Consider the following 19,614-nt stretch of genomic DNA (forward strand, 5'->3'; position numbering starts at 1 on the left):
GGCCAACTCTATATCACTAATGAATCAAAAGAGGAGGAGGACTGTCTTTTTCCTGCCTTACCTACATATTGCTTTGGAATCTAATAATTACTTACTTCACTATACTTTGGGTTTTGGCCTTTTAAAAGATTAGATTTAAATCTGTGATCTAATTGGAATTTTTTTCACAATTATTCCAACCCATATATGATGGTCCTTAGTAATGATCCTTTTTACCCATAGCTCACATATGAAGTATTTATTGATTTCACCTGATGTTTTCTCTTAGATAATTTCAGGTGGACCAGTTATCTTGATCTCAGTAGGTAATGTATAAATTCTCTAGATATCAGATCACATATGTACAAGTGTTTAGAACATACAGGCCTTTTCCCTTGGACTGGTAGCAGATGAAGTGCATGTTGGACATAAACAAATTTGCTTTAATATTGAATGTACAAGAAATTTATCTTTGGCAATCATTCTTTGACATTATTTTATGTTAGGCCTACAGTTTCTCTGTTGCCACCGTTTTCGGGGTGGATTTTGGTAAGATAGGGCTGCCATTTCTCTTTGAAACTTAGTGTGCTTTAGACCCATATGCTTTTTTTCTGTTATTGTTGGCCTTCTGATGGCCTTATACAAGGACTTTATATTCTTTGTTGCTCAGGATAGGGCACATGGAATAAGTATGTTAAACTGTTGGGTTTATTGAAGGGTCCTGCGGAACCTCTCAGTTCTAAAGCACATACATATTCTGTGTGGACCCTCCTATGATCGACCCAGGGCTGTGTGAATCCGTCATTGCTTCTTCTGGCATCTGCTGGAGTTGAATTGCTGGTTTTAAATGCTACCAGTCCTGGCAAGGGGCCACAGCCCTTGGCTTGGGATCAAAGTGGATTTGTGAGCATGTCAATGGGTGGGAAATAGGAGGTGACTTGGCCAGGGCCCAGCAATGTCTTCCACTGGGCCACCCAACAGCTTTCCCAGCAATGGGCAGGGGGAGGTTAACCATGATTGCATAACATTAAATTAGCCCATTTGCCCTCCATCTTTTGTTCCATTTTGAACCTTGAGGAGTTTCTTCATTATGAAAAATGTCATGATTACTAACCATCTTAGAATGGATCCCTGGGAACGAGCTCCCAGGTGGAGATTTACAGGTGGGAGGAAACAGGATTGGGCAGGGGGATGTTGAGCCCACGTGTAGCAGTAGTAGTGGCCTCAGGATCCCTTTGTAGAGCTGAGATGGGCACTCCAGAATGGTCCTACGCTGAGGCAAGGGATGGCAAGCGACTTGTACCCCTACACTGGTCTGTCACCAAACATGGGCTGCTTTGAGGAGAAGGCAAGCTGCTTTCTCCAGCTGAGGGCGATTCATGTAAGGGACCCATTGCAGTTGCCATGAGCCAACAGTGCCAGGATTAGGTGTCCTGAAGGCGGGGGTCTAGAAAAAATGGGAACTTTGCTAATTCCCCTGCTTTCAACTTTGCTGCACAAGCTGGACAACATGGACAGTAAGTTCTGATTCTAAGTCAGTCGATAGGGTGAAACATGATCATGCACAATTGCCATTCACTACTGTGTTTTCACTGGGAAAAAAGTCTCAAAATTTTATTAGTATTTTCACACTGGAGACATATTGCTTATGAAGTTGTAATTAAATTGTGGTATTATAATGGGGGGCTGGGGTTGTGACTCGGTGGTAGAGCACTTGCCTAGCACGTATGAGGCACTGGGTTTTATCCTCAGTACCACATAAAAATAAATAAATAAAACAAAGGTATTGCCTTCATCTACAACTAAAAATAATAATAGTGCCCAGAAAATAAAAGTATACTTTGTTGTTAAATCGACCCTCATACCAATTGCTTAGATTGGCTTGATAATATGGATCCTTTTTAGAGTGACCAGGCAAAATGTCCATCTTCTTTTAGCAGTGAGGATGCAAAATAATCATTTTTTCCAAAGCCTACTGGCACCTGCTAGGTTTTATCTACACATAAAAGTCTCCTTTAATTTGGTGTATAGATTACGAGGGGTTTATATATGCCTGACTTTTGTGGTGTAGCTAAGACAAGGGCTACAAAAACAGAAGTTAAAGATGGAGAAGCTGCCCTAAGTCTTTAAGTGTATCCTAATTGGTTTTCAAAAGGCATGAAGTGTTTTTATTAGACTCTATAATTACTATCATAGTTTTCTCTCAGAATAAATTGTTTATATCTCGAGATACTGAAACCTAACACAACACTTTGTTCAAGCAGTAGTTTATTGTTCAATATGTGACAAGTAGAATATTCTAGAGCTCTGGTGTCTTGTGGCTCTTACTGGGAAGAAAGATGGCTTTCTGTGAGTGCCATTGGCCCAAACAGTGTCAGGGAAGTGGGATGGGCACTATTGAAGGGAATTCTTTATTTAGCAGACTAGGATCTTCTGAATGAGGTCGGGTCTGATCCCTGCCAGTTGAGGTGATCATGGTTCTATGTAATTAATTACAAGGGGAAGTGTTTGCATGTGGCTGATCTCCTGTGTGAAAAGATCTTTAACAAGCTTTTTTTTTTTTCCTTATAGAAGAGTTTAACATGTCACTTTATAATGATGCCTTTTCTCTAGCAGTGTCCCATGCCATTCCTGCTTTCCTTCCTAACACAGACCACTGGGCAGTGACAGATAGTTACGGGTTGTCCCTCTGTGCAAGCCTAAGACTAGGCACAACAGAGACAGATATGCATGCATCGGAAACAAAGGCTGCCCCCAGGGAACTTAAAGTATATTAGGAGACCAAATGCTTATATTATAGTACAGAGTGAGAACCATTGATAAACTAAATGGGTATCTGGCAAGGGAGAAACTTTCTTCATTCGGGCAACTCTGGATGGGTGGATCAGCTACATTTGGCCATTTGAATTGTGGGTTTGAATGTAAACATGTTGGGATGGCATCCTAGGTAGGGAAAACAGTAGGAGGGAAAGATAACAGGAAGGCTCTAGACAGAGGTGCAGATTAGTTACTTGGCCAAGCACAGAGAACACAGAAGAGACTTGAGGGAAATCAGGTTGGTGGAGACCCTCATGGCAGCCTGCAGCTGTCCAAGTTATTTTTGGGGGAGGACGTGGCTGCTGAGTGTGCCTGAGGTTGGGCATGTAGAACTGCAGAGCTGGGCTACAGGAAACTGGGCCTGACCAGAGCAGATGAAAGAATCAAAGCTGAGGAGACCAGCTTGGGATGTTGGTGATCTTGAATATAACTTTCCTCCTCTAGGAATCAGGGCCGTACTGATGAGACTGGAGAAGAGGGAGTCAACATAGCAGCTATTTAGTGGAAGTGGCAGAAAGGTGAAGCCAGTGATTGGGGGCCAGGCCACGGGAGGGTTCAGAGTGTGGTACCTTCGAAAATGGCTGGACAGTGGTGCCATTTGGAGAAGTCAGGGAGACATGTCAAGAGAGCACAGCAGGGGCACATTGTAGCTACATGGCTAAGATCGTGAACTTTGTACAAAGAGTCTAGATTCACAGCCCATTTATTAAAGTATGGGCTTAGATTTCCTTGCCTGCCCAATGGAGACAATAGTAATGGCTCTCTTAGAGGATCGAATGAGGCATGAGCTACTGAGTCAACACTGGATAAATGGTAGTTTCTAAGTTTGGGATAAGAAGTCCAGCCATAAGTTAGCCAGTGGGACAGAGGGCAGGGGTAGGAGAGGTCTGGGAGACTTTCTTCTGGGGGTAGGAGACTGATACAAGGATTTTTCTGGAAGCCTCCAAGTATTTCAGCTCTCAACCTAGAGATCTCAGCTCAGGACAATTACTGGGGCAATGAGAGACATACAGTGGCTTGCATAGCATTAGAGTGCTTCCTTCCTGGCAGCAGCCTCAGCCCATTTGACATGGGAACTGGGGTTTGGTCACCCTTATGTCCCCAACCCTATTGTAGCTACCTAACTTTCCTCCAGAGCTACCCATTACACCACAGAAGGGAACAGGTCAGAACTCTGACAGTTTATCCTGTCCCTAGAGAAACAAGTCATAGAGTGTCCTACTAATATGATGACAGTAAATACATGTTCACTGATTTTGTGAAGATTTTACCCAGATTTTCCTCATAAATAATTTTTGTAATTTTCATGAAGTACAGTAAAATACAAAATGTGACTTTTTAAAAACTGAAATTAGCTGTCCTCTGTAAATCTCTATTCTCAGTAGTTCAAACTTGTAAAATAGCCTGTTTGCACAATTTTAATATCTAGATGCTGAATAACAAATTTGAAAGACACATTTTTGGTGTTCCTGGATGAAATTAAATTCATGCTCCTTCAAGGAGCCATGTCTGTATTTCAAAATTAAAGTGATCTCCTGTTTAGTAGAAGGTTCATTTGAAAGTGGTTTAAAATGCATTTCTTCCATACAGACAATGTTAGATATGTTGACTGGATTCCTGGCCAAGCTACAGAAGCCCATTTATATATAACTAAATCTGTCTACTCATCTATCTCTCCATCCTATCATCTATCCAGCCACCCATCTGAAATAAGAGTACCAAAAATACATTTGAATAAATTAACAATCAGATTCTCCAAGTAGGAGGGTTAGATCGTGATACCTTAGATCCATGCCTAGCCACCTAAGGAGGACTCAGTAACTATTGGTCATTGTTCCCCCTGGCCCACTCTGGTGCCTGGGATAAGAATGAAATGACCTTCCCTTGGGATGAAGGTGGAATGCTACATGGGGAAGTGCTCTGTGTCAAGCTGAGGGTGAGTGAGCCATGCTCCATGTAATCCAGACTTGCTGGTTGACCTTATCTCACGACTCCTATCTGACCACCCTCCTATCTGACCACCATGGTTACACTTTGGCCCAAATCTGACCTTGCCTTGAAGGAAATGTCGCTCCATTTCTAGGGCAGGGCTTTGTTTTAGTCCTGCCACTGGCAGGTAATGTTTCCCTAGGAAAAGTCACCCAGAGAGCTCATCTCCCACAAATGCAACGGAAATTGCAGTGAGATCGGGAGCAGCGCTTCTTCACTTGCCCATCAAATGAAATATTTTCATTCATCTTCTATTTCTAAATTTTCTATTCAGACATCCAATCAAAACATTCTATAAATAATGAAAATCTTTTGCATTTGTACCCTTTTGTATTCACACAGACTCCTTTCAGACACCAGCTTGATGAGTGAGAAACTTTAACTTAATTATTATTATTTTTTTATTTATTTACCAAAAACTTTTTTTATTGGTTGTTCAAAACATTACAAAGCTCTTGACATATCATATTTCATACATTTGATTCAAGTGGGTTATGAACTCCCATTTTTACCCCGTATACAGAGTGCAGAATCACATCGGTTACACATCCACGTTTTTACATATTGCCATACTAGTGACTGTTGTATTCTGCTATCTTTCCTATCCTCTACTATCCCCCCTCCCCTCCCCTCCCATCTTCTCTCTCTACCCCATCTACTGTAATTCATTTCTCTCCCCTTTTTTTTCCCTTTCCCCTCACATCCTCTTATATGTAATTTTGTATAACAATGAGGGTCTCCTTCCATTTCCATGCAATTTCCCTTCTCTCTCCCTTTCCTTCCCACCTCTCATCCCTGTTGAATGTTAATCCTTTTCTCATGCTCTTCCTCCCTGCTCTGTTTTTAGTTGCTCTCCTTATATCAAAGAAGACATTTGGCATTTGTTTTTTAGGGATTGGCTAGCTTCACTTAGCATAATCTGCTCTAATGCCATCCATTTCCCTGCAAATTCCATGATTTTGTCATTTTTTAGTGCTGAGTAATACTCTATTGTGTATAAATGCCACATTTTTTTAATCCATTCATCTATTGAAGGGCATCTAAGTTGGTTCCACAGTCTAGCTATTGTGAATTGTGCTGCTATGAACATCGATGTAGCAGTATCCCTATAGTATGCTCTTTTTAAGGTCTTCAGGGAATAGTCCGAGAAGGGCAATAGCTGGGTCAAATGGTGGTTCCATTCCCAGCTTTCCCAGGAATCTCCATACTGCTTTCCAAATTGGCCGCACCAATTTGCAGTCCCACCAGCAATGCACATAACTTAATTATTTAAAAATATAATTTCCTTAGGGTGGAGTTAATGGAAAATACATAAAAATATAGAAGATTTCGTGAAAAAGTAACCAGTTTTAACTGACTGCCTTGATATTTTTTCCCAGTAAATTATTGGCATTTAGGCATGACTAAAACATGGTAGAATTATATCTTTTGAAATGGTTTGAAAGGAAACTAATGTGACTTTACTGTTGTCCTGTTTGTACTGTTCTTGTTTTTCCTCGTTAATAGAACAGGCATTCTCGTCACATGTACTGGAACCCATAGAAGAACTTTCAGAAGAAGAAAAAGGTAATCAAGGACTTGATTAGGGTTTTTCTGCATAAATTGTATGTATATGCTAAAACTCAAGCCCTGAGAATACGTGCCAGTGGTTTACATTTGCATGAATATCCTAATTTCTAATTCTGTATTAAAATCAGGAAGACATGTAGATTTGAATTACATTTTCAACTTACATATAATATGCTATTACCTTATTCTTCCTGTGCTGTTACCTTATTCCTCTAATGCTTTGCAAGAGTAAAATCTTATGCAAACAGATGAATAAGTTTCCTGTGTTAGGAACTTGGAAATAAAAAAATTTAGGTCTTTATTTCAATACAGATATTTTCTGATCAGATGACAAGCTGACACACATGCTGTATACCAGATGATGGGGAAATATTTGTTCCAGAGTGGTGATTTCTCATACTATGAATCTGGGATGAATGGATAAAGTGGCTATTTCCAAATTTTTTTTAAATATGAATACAAGCATATTATCTAAACTCTGGATATAGAATATTTATGTGTAAAATAATATCTTCTTGGTAGAATAAGAGCTGTCACAGGTTTGGGGAGATTTAAAGTTACTACTGCTTACTCAGTTATTTGGCAGTTGTAAAAATTATTTTCCATGATTTAATTTTTGAAGTTTATGAAAAAATGTGTAATTATACTGCATATTTTCTTAATGTTAGGGCAGTAGATCCTGAAAACTCTTATGTTTGAATCAGTTTATCATAATTTTTTCCTTATTAACAATACTTTACCAAATATCACTTCCTTAGGAGAAAGCAAATTGGTAACACATACACAGGTTCTAGTTTTGTCATTTTTGTACAGGAAGAGAAGTAAAAAAAAAAAAACTCAATATTGCTTATTAGTGCCTATATTCTCTAGAAGTTTTACAAAAATACCTTTTAACAAGGCTACAAACAGAATTGACTAAATCAGGAGTTTCATAAAATTTACATAATGTATATTTTCACGTCTTGGGCTTGCCATGTTAATCATCAGTCCTTTTTAAAAATATATTTTTTAAAATATTTACTTTGCAGTTGTACCTTTATTTAATTTATTTTTTTTTGTGGTGCTGAGAATTGAAACCTAGGGCCTCACGTGTGTTAGGAGAACATTCTACTGCTGAGCCACAACTCCAGCCCTTAAAAGTATTTTAATGGAATTTGTTTATATTGCTTCTGTGTGCCTTTGCAATTTGTCTTGACTTTCTCTATGCTAGAGTGGCTTAGGATATCATATCTTCCTAAGTATTGACTCATAGTTAGCACTTATTTTGAAAAGTTTTATTTTAGTTGTTTCATTTCTTTTAAATTTCTTTGTCATTGCTGTTAAAGTGTTTTAGAAATCTGTTTATTTTAGAAACAAGAGTATAGATACATTAAATTGTAATAAAGCCATAAAAAGTTGTTGAGAGGAATTTGTGGGTACTCTAATGAGCATGTCTTTGAAAGATATTGCCCCCCTTTTAGGGGATGTTTGCTTATTGCATTGTCAGAGAAAGAAGGAGGAGTTGTCGATAGCAATTATTTATTTTATTTTATTTTTTTAGAGAGAGAGAATTTTTTTTTTAATATTTATTTTTTAGTTTTTGGCGGACACAACATCTTTGTTTATATGTGGTGCTGAGGATCGAACCCGGGCCGCACGCATGCCAGGCGAGCGCGCTACCGCTTGAGCCACATCCCCAGCCCGATAGCAATTATTTTGAGCAGCCTTCAGGATGGCCATAGCCCAGATGTTGAACTTGAGGCCTGCAAGGACAGGCTGATATTTGTTTGAGCTACACTATTGGAAATGATTTTACTATCAGTTGTCATTATTTTGCATGAATATCTTAATTTCTGACATCTCTTGAAAAAATGGAAACCTTGGGGTGCATGGTCCACTTGACAGCATTTAACCGGACTGAGTAGCAGCCACTGTCTCTATAGGTGAAAGAAAACGGTGCTTTAAAACATTGTCTTTAAGTGATTTTCGACTATCCCTGCTGGCTTCCTAGAAACAGGATGAACAAATTTTACCCTATTTGAGTTCTGAATAATGATGTATCATTTTACTTGCAAGTAACATATTTCTTCTGTCCTACTTGTGTATTGTTATATGTCCAAGACATAAAATCCCTTCTTCTTTGAAGAATTTGGGAAATGTGTTTGGGGATTCACAGAAAGGGTCACCCAATTTCAAAACCAGAACTTGGTCATATAGTTTGTGCATTTAAAAAAAAACAAGTGAGTGAGGTCTTCAAGAGGAGTTGTAACCTCTCCACCATCACCCAGATGGCTCTCTTGACTTGCAGTTCCAGGTTCTACCCATGGCATCATCCTGTCTATGCTCTTAGAGTTCTTCTACCCAATATAAGTTTGAGATCATTGCTAGCAGACATCATTGATCATTACCATGTGGGCATCAGTGTTGCCATCACTGGTTGCTGGGGAACTGGACTGGGAAAGAATACAATCTTTGCCACCCCCCATGTGTTTAGACACAGATCTGATGGGAAACAGGAAAGTGCTCAGGACCTCAGAAAACACACAAGTCCCAAGTGCTGTAGAAAACCAGTGATTGCCTCCTTTTAGCACCTCCATGGTGTCTGCATGCTGGTAACAGATTAATCGCCAACAATAAATTCCTTAGCTTGTGCCATTTTGCAGATAAACGCTAGTGGAGCTAGATTTTGACAGTAGTTTGCAAAAGACAGTATGGCTGTTAGTAAGAGATAACACAGGAACATTTCTGTTGAGTTTGACAGTTGTGTAGAGGCACATTTAGCTTTGCTGTTTTTTAGGATATTGGAGTGTGAAAACTAGGAGGGATCTTTAAAGGCTATTTTATTTTTCAAAAACTTGAAACACTGGAGGGTCAGAAAGCTGCCCCAGGTTTCTGAATATAGTGAATGGGCTCGAACTAAATCCAGATATTCAGCTTTCTGTAGTTTAAAGCAAAGAACAAATAAAGGGAAGTTGGTATGGCTCTGCAAGACTAGCTGGGTGGTCTTTGGGGAAGTCTGGTCTCCTTGTGAAAAATAAGGAAGTTTGTTGCTATATAGTAGATAAAGCCCTTTGCAACTCAGGAATTCTACTTTGCACTATAATTACTTTCTTATCATGAATGGTCTGTTGTATGTATGGTGTAACTGATCACATATATGGGCTGTTGTGCTTTTGCCTGGCCATCTGCTCACATGTGTTTAAATTTTATATGGGAGGAAATGCTGATCTCTGGAAAGTTTTGTCTTGGTCTTGGTGAGCAATATGTGCTTTAATTAACATCTTCACCTCTGTTGTTTTTTTAAGCAATTAATTCTACCTCTCTCTAACTTTTAAATTTTATTTCCCTTGTCCACTCTACATTCTTTCTCTTGCTCCCATCAGCCAGTCTCAGCCTTGAAAGAATCCCTACCAAGGGCTTCCCAAAGCAGTCACCAATATATAAAGTGAGTTTGAGGACAAAGGGAAAAGTTCATTTACCTTACATCATTGAAATGAACTTGTCATCAGGTTTGAGGGTAACTCCAGACGTTAGCAAATGAATGCAACAACTGATAACAAAGGCTGTTGGGACTCTTTTAAAATGTGGCTAAGCAGTTGTAGACATTGCTTGATTTTTACACGAGCCCCACATCCCAGAGTAAACATGGCCCAGAGCCTCTGTTTAGGCCATGTTTCTTCCTTTTATATCTGAGACACTGGCCAATAAATTATTCTTGCAATTTGGGTCAGGTTTGTATCTATTTCAGTGACCCCAGTCTCTTTCTAGGTGCCTTTTTATTTTTAGCCCTTGATGGTTGCAGACTGCGATGACCAACTAGAAGACATAGTCAATAACATTGGCTGCAGCTAAGCTATTTAGATTTTGATGATTGCCCGTCAGTTCCTAGTACAGAAGTGCTTACTTTTTTTTTTTTTTTTTTGAAACATTGGTGGTTAGTCAAGCAGCATGAATGCTGAGGATATAAAAATTAAAGATGACTTCTGACTTTTAATCATATGTAATTTTTAATTGCAGTTTAGCAGGCTGGAATAGCAAAGTATATAAAAGTGTCTTTGTGCAGGGTTTTTCTTTTTTTTCCCTCCTATTGAATGTACAAATAGTGATTTGGCCAGTTTTGCTTTTAATAAAACTTTACCAATTTACCAGAAATTCTTTTTTTTTTTTTTTTAATTTTTTATTGTTGGCTGTTCAAAACATTACATAGTTCTTGATATATCATATTTCACAATTTGATTCAAGTGGGTTATGAGCTCCCATTTTTACCCCATATACAGATTGCAGAATCACATCAGTTACACATCCATTGATTTACATATTGCCATACTAGTGTCTGTTGTATTCTGCTGCCTTTCCTATCCTCTACTATCCCCCCTCCCCTCCCCTCCCCTCCCCTCCCCTCCCCTCCCCTCCCCTCTTCTCTCTCTGCTCCCTCTACTGACATTCGTTTGTCCCCCTTATATTATTTTTCCCCTTCCCCTCACTTCCTCTTGTATGTACTTTTGTATAACTCTGAGGGTCTCCTTCCATTTCCATGCATTTTCCCTTCTCTCTCCCTTTCCCTCCCACCTCTCATCCCTGTTTAATGTTAATCTTCTTCTCCTGCTCTTCGACCCTACTCTGTTCTTAGTTACTCTCCTTATATCAAAGAAGACATTTGGCATTTGTTTTTTAGGGATTGGCTAGCTTCACTTAGCATAATCTGCTCTAATGCCATCCATTTCCCTGTAAATTCTATGATTTTGTCATTTTTTAATGCAGAGTAATACTCCATTGTGTATAAATGCCACATTTTTTTTATCCATTCATCCATTGAAGGGCATCTAGGTTGGTTCCACAGTCTTGCTATTGTGAATTGTGCTGCTGTGAACATAGATGTAGCAGTGTCCCTGTAGCATGCTCTTTTTAGGTCTTTAGGGAATAGACCGAGAAGGGGAATAGCTGGGTCAAATGGTGGCTCCATTCCCAGCTTTCCAAGAAATCTCCATACTGCTTTCCAAATTGGCTGCACCAATTTACAGTCCCACCAGCAATGTACAAGTGTACCCTTTTCCCCACATCCTCGCCAGCACTTGTTGTTGTTTGACTTCATAATGGCTGCCAATCTAACTGGAGTGAGATGGTATCTTAGGGTGGTTTTGATTTGCATTTCTCTGACAGCTAGAGATGGTGAGCATTTTTTCATGTACTTGTTGATTGATTGTATGTCCTCCTCTGAGAAGTGTCTGTTCAGGTCCTTGGCCCATTTGTTGATTGGGTTGTTTGTTCTCTTATTGTCTAATTTTTTGAGTTCTTTGTATACTCTGGATATTAGGGCTCTATCTGAAGTGTGAGGAGTAAAGATTTGTTCCCAGGATGTAGGCTCTCTATTTACCTCTCTTATTGTTTCTTTTGCTGAGAAAAAACTTTTTAGTTTGAGTAAGTCCCATTTGTTGATTCTAGTTATTAACTTTTGTGCTATGGGTGTCCTATTGAGGAATTTGGAGCCCGACCCCACAGTATGTAGATCGTAGCCAACTTTTTCTTCTATCAGACGGCGTGTCTCTGATTTGATATCAAGCTCCTTGATCCATTTTGAATTTACTTTTGTGCATGGCGAGAGAAAGGGATTCAGTTTCATTTTGTTGCATATGGATTTCCAGTTTTCCCAGCACCATTTGTTGAAGATGCTATCCTTCCTCCATTGCATGCTTTTAGCCCCTTTATCAAATATAAGGTAGTTGTAGTTTTGTGGATTGGTTTCTGTGTCCTCTATTCTGTACCATTGGTCCACCCGCCTGTTTTGGTACCAGTACCATGCTGTTTTTGTTACTATTGCTCTGTAGTATAGTTTGAAGTCTGGTATCGCTATACCGCCTGATTCACCCTTCCTGCTTAGCATTGTTTTTGCTATTCTGGGTCTTTTGTTTTTCCATATGAATTTCATGATTGCTTTCTCTATTTCTACAAGAAATGCCGTTGGGATTTTGATTGGCATTGCATTAAACCTGTAGAGAACTTTTGGTAATATCGCCATTTTGATGATGTTAGTTCTGCCTATCCATGAACAGGGTATATTTTTCCATCTTCTAAGATCTTCTTCTATTTCTCTCTTTAGGGTTCTGTAGTTTTCATTGTATAAGTCTTTCACCTCTTTTGTTAGGTTGATTCCCAAGTATTTTATTTTTTTTGAAGATATTGTGAATGGAGTGGTTGTCCTCATTTCCATTTCAGAGGATTTGTCGCTGATATACAGGAATGCCTTTGATTTATGCGTGTTGATTTTATATCCTGCCACTTTGCTGAATTCATTTATTAGCTCTAATAGTTTCTTTGTAGACCCTTTTGGGTCTGCTAGGTATAGAATCATGTCATCTGCAAATAGTGATAATTTAAGTTCTTCTTTTCCTATTTTGATGCCTTTAATTTCTTTCGTCTGTCTAATTGCTCTGGCCAGTGTTTCGAGAACTATGTTGAACAGAAGTGGAGAGAGAGGGCATCCCTGTCTTGTTCCAGATTTTAGAGGGAATGCCTTCAATTTTTCTCCATTCAGAATGATGCTAGCCTGAGGCTTAGCATAGATTGCTTTTACAATATTGAGGTATGTTCCTGTTATCCCTAGTTTTTCTAGAGTTTTGAACATAAAGGGATGCTGTACTTTGTCAAATGCTTTTTCCGCATCTATCGAGATGATCATATGATTCTTATTTTTAAGTCTATTGATGTGATGAATAACATTTATTGATTTCCGTATATTGAACCAGCCTTGCATCCCAGGGATGAATCCTACTTGATCATGGTGCACAATTTTTTTGATAAGTTTTTGTATCCGAGTGGCCAGAATTTTATTGAGGATTTTTGCATCTAGGTTCATTAGAGATATTGGTCTGTAGTTTTCTTTCTTTGAAGTGTCTTTGTCTGGTTTAGGTATCAGGGTGATGTTGGCCTCGTAGAATGAATTTGGAAGTTCTCCCTCTTTTTCTATTTCCCGAAGTAGCTTGAAAAGTATTGGTATTAGTTCCTCTTTAAAGGTTTTGTAAAACTCTGCTGTATACCCATCTGGTCCTGGGCTTTTCTTAGTTGGTAGTCTTTTGATGGTTTCTTCTATTTCCTCAATTGATATTGGTCTGTTTAGGTTGTCTATATCCTCCTGACTCAATCTGGGCAGATCATATGACTTAAGAAATTTATCTATGCCTTCACTATCTTCTAATTTATTGGAGTATAAGGATTCAAAATAATTTTTGATTATCTTCTGTATTTCTGAAGTGTCTGTTGTGATATTGCCTCTATCATCCCGTATGTTAGTAATTTGAGTTCTCTCTCTTCTTCTCTTCGCTAGCATGGCTAAGGGTCTGTCGATTTTGTTTATTTTTTCAAAGAACCAACTTTTAGTTTTGTCAATTTTTTCAATTGTTTCTTTTGTTTCGATTTCATTAATTTCAGCTCTGATTTTAATTATTTCTTGCCTTCTACTTCTTTTGCTGTTGTTTTGCTCTTCTTTTTCTAGGATTTTGAGATGAAGTATGAGATCATTTATTTGTTGGTTTTTTCTTTTTTTAAGGAATGAACTCCAAGCAATGAATTTTCCTCTTAGAACTGCTTTCAATGTGTCCCATAGATTCCGATATGTTGTGTCTGTGTTTTCATTAATCTCTAAGAATTTTTTAATTTCTTCCTTGATGTCTTCTATAACCCATTGATCATTCAGTAACCTATTGTTCATTCTCCAAGTGATGTATTCTTTTCCCTTCCTTCTTTTATCGTTGATTTTCAGTTCCATTCCATTATGATCAGATAGGATGCATGGTATTATCTCTACTCCTTTATATTGTCTAAGAGTTTCCCTGTGACATAATATATGATCTATTTTTGAGAAGGATCCATGTGCTGCTGAGAAAAAAGTGTAACTGCTTGATGTTGGGTGGTATACTCTATATATGTCAATTAAGTCTAGGTTATTAATTGTGTTATTGAGTTCTATAGTTTCCTTATTCAACTTTTGTTTGGAAGATCTGTCCAGTGGTGATAGAGGTGTGTTGAAGTCTCCCATGATTATTGTATGGTGGTCTATTAGACTCTTGAACTTGAGAAGAGTTTGTTTGATGAACATAGCTGCACCATTGTTTGGGGCATATATATTTATGATTGTTATGTCTTGTTGGTGTATGGTTCCCTTGAGCAGTATGTAGTATCCCTCTTTATCCCTTTTGATTAACTTTGGCTTGAAATCTATTTTATTTGATATGAGTATGGATACTCCTGCTTGTTTCCGAAGTCCATATGAGTGATATGATTTTTCCCAACCTTTCACCTTCAGCCTATGTATGTCTTTTCCTATCAAATGCGTCTCCTGTAGGCAGCATATTGTTGGGTCTTGTTTTGTGACCCATTCTACTAGCCTGTGTCTCTTGATTGGTGAGTTTAAGCCATTAACATTTAGGGTTATTATTGAGATATGGGTTGTTCTTCCAGCCATATTTGTTTATTTATGTTACTAAACATGGTTTGTTTTCCTCTTTGATTATTTTCCCCCCTTTAGTGTCCTACCTCCCACTGTTGGTTTTCATTGTTATTTTCCATTTCCTCTTCCTGTAATGTTTTGCCAAGGATGTTTTGAAGAGATGGTTTTCTAGCTGCAAATTCTTTTAACTTTTGTTTATCGTGGAAGGTTTTAATTTCATCTTCCATCCTGAAGCTTAATTTCGCTGGAAACACAATTCTTGGTTGGAACCCATTTTCTTTCAGTGTTTGAAATATGTTATTCCAGGATCTTCTAGCGTTCAGAGTCTGTGTTGAAAGATCAGCTGTTATCCTGATTGGCTTACCCCTAAATGTGATCTGCTTCCTTTCTCTTGTAGCTTTTAAAATTCTCTCCTTATTCTGTATGTTGGGCATCTTCATTATAATGTGTCTAGGTGTGGGTCTCTTATGATTTTGCACATTCGGCGTCCTGTAGGCTTCTAGGATTTGGGGTTCTGTCTCATTCTTCAAGTCTGGGAAGTTTTCTCGTATTATTTCATTGAATAGATTGCTCAATCCTTTGGTTTGAAACTCTGTCCCTTCCTGTATCCCAATGACTCTTAAATTTGGTCTCTTGATGTTATCCCATATTTCTTGGATGTTCTGCTCATGGTTTCTTAACAGTCTTGCTGAGCTGTCTATGTTCTTTTCAAGTTGAAATACTTTATCTTCATTGTCTGATGTTCTGTCTTCTAAGTGTTCTACTCTGCTGGTAGTATTCTCAATTGAGTTTTTAAGTTGGCTTATTGCTTCCTGCATTTCTAGGATTTCTGTTTGTTTGTTTTTTATAACCTCTATTTCCCTGTGTAGTTGATCTTTTGCTTCTTGGATTTGTTTATGTAATTCATTGTTGAAGTGATCTTTCATTGTCTGATTTTGCTGTCTGATGTCTTCCTTGAGACTCCAGATCATCTGAAGCATGTATATCCTGAATTCTTTATCTGACATTCCATCTGCTGCAGCTATTACCTCTTCTAATGTTGAGTTGACCTGCATTGCTTGTGGTCCTTTCTTTCCTTGTCTCTTCATACTGTTTGCGTTCCTTTCTACTTAGTGAAACTGTTGTGTTATTGAATTTTCCCCCTATATATTTATATTGGTCTTGTATAGTTGCAAAGTCTCCCTCGCAGGCGCGGGCGGCGGCTCTGTCCCTCTGTGGGCCGCTAGGCTTGTTCTGTGGGTGGTCACAGTTCTGTCTACTTTGCAGGTGCAGGCAGCGGCACTGCCCCTCTGCAGGCCTCTGGGGCTGTACTGCCAGTGGGTCGCAGGTCCGCCTACCTTGCAGGTGCGGGGGGGGGGGCGGCTCTACCCTTCCTCAGGCCACTGGGCCTGTTCTGTCTCTCGGTTGCAGGTCTGGCCTGTTCTGATGGTGGTCACAGTTCCACCTACCTGGCAGGCGCGGGGGGTGGGGGGCGGCTCTGCCCCCCAGCAGGCCCCTGGGCCTGCTCTGTGCGTGGTCACAGTTCCCTCTACCTTGCCGGTGCAGGGGGAGGGGGCGGCTCTGCCTCCCAGCAGGCCGCTGCTCCTCTTCTGCCAGTGGGTCGCAGGCCCGCCTACCTTGCAGGAGTGATTGGAAGCTCTGTCCTGCCGCGGGCCACTCGGCCTTTTCTGTCGGTGGTCACAGTTCCACCTACCTGGCAGGCGCGTGGGGTGGGGGGTGGCTCTGCCCCTCAGCAGGCCGCTGGGCCTGCTCTGTGCGTGGTCACAGTTCCCTCTACCTTGCCGGTGCAGGGGGAGGGGGCGGCTCTGCCTCTCAGCAGGCCGCTGCTCCTCTTCTGCCAGTGGGTCGCAGGCCCGCCTACCTTGCAGGAGTGATTGGAAGCTCTGTCCCGCCGCGGGCCACTGGGCCTTTTCTGTCGGTGGTCACCTGGCAGGGGCGGGGGGTGGTGGGTGGCTCTGCCCCTCAGCAGGCCGCTGGGCCTGCTCTGTGCGTGGTCACAGTTCCTTCTACCTTGCAGGTGCAGGGGGAGGGGGCGGCTCTGCCTCTCAGCAGGTCGCTGCTCCTCTTCTGCCGGTGGGTCGCAGGCCCGCCTACCTTGCAGGAGTGATTGGAAGCTCTGTCCCACCGTGGGCCACTGGGCCTTTTCTGTCGGTGGTCACCTGGCAGGCGCGGGGGGTGGGGGGTGGCTCTGCCCCTCAGCAGGCCGCTGGGCCTGCTCTGTCCATGGTCACAGTTCCCCTACCTGGCAGGCGCGAGGGGTGGGGGGCGGCTCTGCCCCTCAGCAGGCCACTGGGCCTGCTCTGTGCGTGGTCACAGTTCCCTCTACTTTGCCGGCGCAGGGGGAGGGGGCGACTCTGCCACTCAGCAGGTCGCTGCTCCTCTTCTGCCGGTGGGTCGCAGGCCCGCCTACCTTGCAGGAGTGATTGGAAGCTCTGTCCCACCGCGGGCCACTGGGCCTTTTCTGTCGGTGGTCACCTGGCAGGGGCTACCAGAAATTCTTTAGTACTGGAATTGAATGGGTGTCTAGAAAATATCTTAAACAAAAGGCATTTTGTTCAAGATCTTCTGCAAAACTGAGTGCTGTGGTTACCAGTGGAAGAGTGTTTCTCAGGGCTGGACTGTAGCTTTTTTTTTGGGGGGGGGGCCTTGTTGGATAAAATGCCCCTGCTTGGAGATTTGACTTCAGAATGATAGTATAGTTGACACATTTCTCCCATATCTGGCTTTGGACGTTCACATGGGGTCTGAACTGCCAAATGTCATGTCTCCTTAGTTAAGTCTTCAGCCAAGGTCTCCTTAGTCAAGCCTCTGGCCTGCAAAGGTCACACCATTTGTCCCCTTCTCTAAGCTTTTTTGAACTGTCTAGGAGTAAAGGTGGAATAGGATGGACTGGTAGAGCATCTGCTTAGCATGTGCAGGGCCCTGGGTTCAGCCCGAGCACCATGAAAAAAGAAAAAGGAAAGAAAGATAGAATAGGGAAGGACAAGTGAAGAGAATGTGGCTTGTTGTGGCTTCTTGGTTTTTAATTATGGGTTGTTTGAAACAACAACAACAAAAAATACTTTTCCTAAGACTTTTGTTAGTATCTTTTTCATTTGGGAAAATATTTTGAGAGATATAATAATTATCACATTTTGAAATTTTGTATGAACTTCTACTAAATTTATTACTTTAAAATTTTTGCTGATCTAAAGTAAATTGGGCTTTTTTCTTTATAAGATGATGCATCAATTCTAACTAAACTTTAGAGATTAACTTTTCAAGAAATAGTGAAATAGTTCCAGTGATAAAACATTAAACCTGTAAATAAAAATTTTCTACTGTGCTTCTATATTTCTTATATTATTTAGCTTTAATTTGGTTAAGCAATCAAGAGTCTTTAAAGACACTGATGTTTTGAAGCAGACTTAAATTAGTTTTAGGAGGTATAGCATTAAGCATTATTGATATGTTGTACTGCAAGAATAAAATGTCCAAAAACCTGAGACATCATAAATGCTTACTTGCTGTTTTAAGTGGGTTTTTTTTTTTTTTCCATTTCTGCTTGGAGATTGAATGCATTTGTTTAATTCTCTTTTAACTCATTTAAGAAAAAAATCACACCTTTATTTCAGGAAGGGAAAATGAACAGAAATTAAATAACAAGACACATTTAAAGAAAGCTTTGAAGACCAACCCCTCCCTCACGAAGGAGATAAGAACAGTTTTGGAGCAGAGCTTGATGGAGAAACTGGAAACCCTGGGAATTAATGCCGTATGTTCGTCCAATTTGGGAGTACTTACTGGTTTGTTATATTTTGGTTTCTTAGTTAGGAAGAATCAAAGAAAAGAAGGCATATCAGTTCTGTCCACATTTGGAGACCAGAGGCTAATATGACCCCTTCCTTGGACACCTGGGTAGCATAGCTGTGCCTAATACCTTAACAGATCCTAATCATTGAAACAGAGAAACAAATCTCTGAAACAAGTGATATTATTATCTGCATTTTACAGAAATGTCATTAAGTAACTATTAACATGGTACAACTAGAAAGGAAGGCACAAGGGTTTATATAAGGACAGTCAATTATGGCCTACATTCTGATATTAACCCCCCAAATCATTGCCTATTACAAAATCAGCACTTAGTAAATACTTGCTGGATGGATGGATGAATTGTATTTCATGGTGTTGCCAGATTGAATATTTTCAGTACATCATATATACCTACAAACTCCTTTTGCTTTTCACATTTGTATTGACATACATAAAATGCACATATCTTAACTGAATAACAGGGGACCTATATACCTATATATATATGTTCCTACATACACATGGATATACAATGTGTGTATATGCAGAAGTATCAAGGCTACGTTGGCATGTACATAGGCACATACGTATTCGCATGTGCATTGTGCATGTGTACTTATTTTATACATGGATTGTGTACACACCGTGCATGTAATATGTCTAGGTAGATATTTGTATGCAGATGTATGTGTGTGTGCATGGGTGTCTTATAGATATGAATGCATACATATGTGTATATGCATTTTTGTATACATGTATGTGTGCATGTAGATATATATGAAGAAACGTGAATCTATTTATGTTTCATGCTTTTCTATTTATGTGTTTATATATGGATTTGTATGCATGTGGATATGTGTGTATACATGTATATATACATGTGTGTGGTCTGTAACCAGCACTCAGATGAGGAGATTGAACATTTTTAACACTGAAGAAGACCCCCTTACCTTTTCCTCATCAGTATCACCTCTTACTCTGCGAACCAAGGTGACAGATATTCTGGCTTGATTTTGCTTGTTCTTGAATCTCATATAGGCAGA

General features: G+C 40.0%; 1 protein-coding gene across 5 annotated transcripts in view; it reads left to right on the forward strand.

The window, feature by feature from the left end:
* Dzip1 (DAZ interacting zinc finger protein 1) overlaps positions 1–19,614 on the forward strand; it is a 70,034-nt gene that overhangs the window by 40,033 nt on the left and 10,387 nt on the right. For 2 of the 5 annotated variants that reach the window (XM_058582784.1, XM_046454754.2), the window contains 2 exons: positions 6,292–6,351; positions 18,391–18,551. In XM_058582784.1, coding sequence (XP_058438767.1) covers positions 6,292–6,351; positions 18,391–18,551 — 221 coding nt within the window. The remainder of the gene's footprint in view (positions 1–6,291; positions 6,352–18,390; positions 18,552–19,614) is intronic. The other 3 variants (XM_046454757.2, XM_058582786.1, XM_046454756.2) reach the window with 2 other exon arrangements.

The sequence above is a fragment of the Marmota monax genome, unplaced genomic scaffold (assembly GCF_021218885.2).
Source record: "Marmota monax isolate L192 unplaced genomic scaffold, Marmota_monax_Labrador192_F-V1.1 WCK01_AAM20220418_F8-fsc00026, whole genome shotgun sequence".
NCBI lineage: Eukaryota > Metazoa > Chordata > Mammalia > Rodentia > Sciuridae > Marmota > Marmota monax.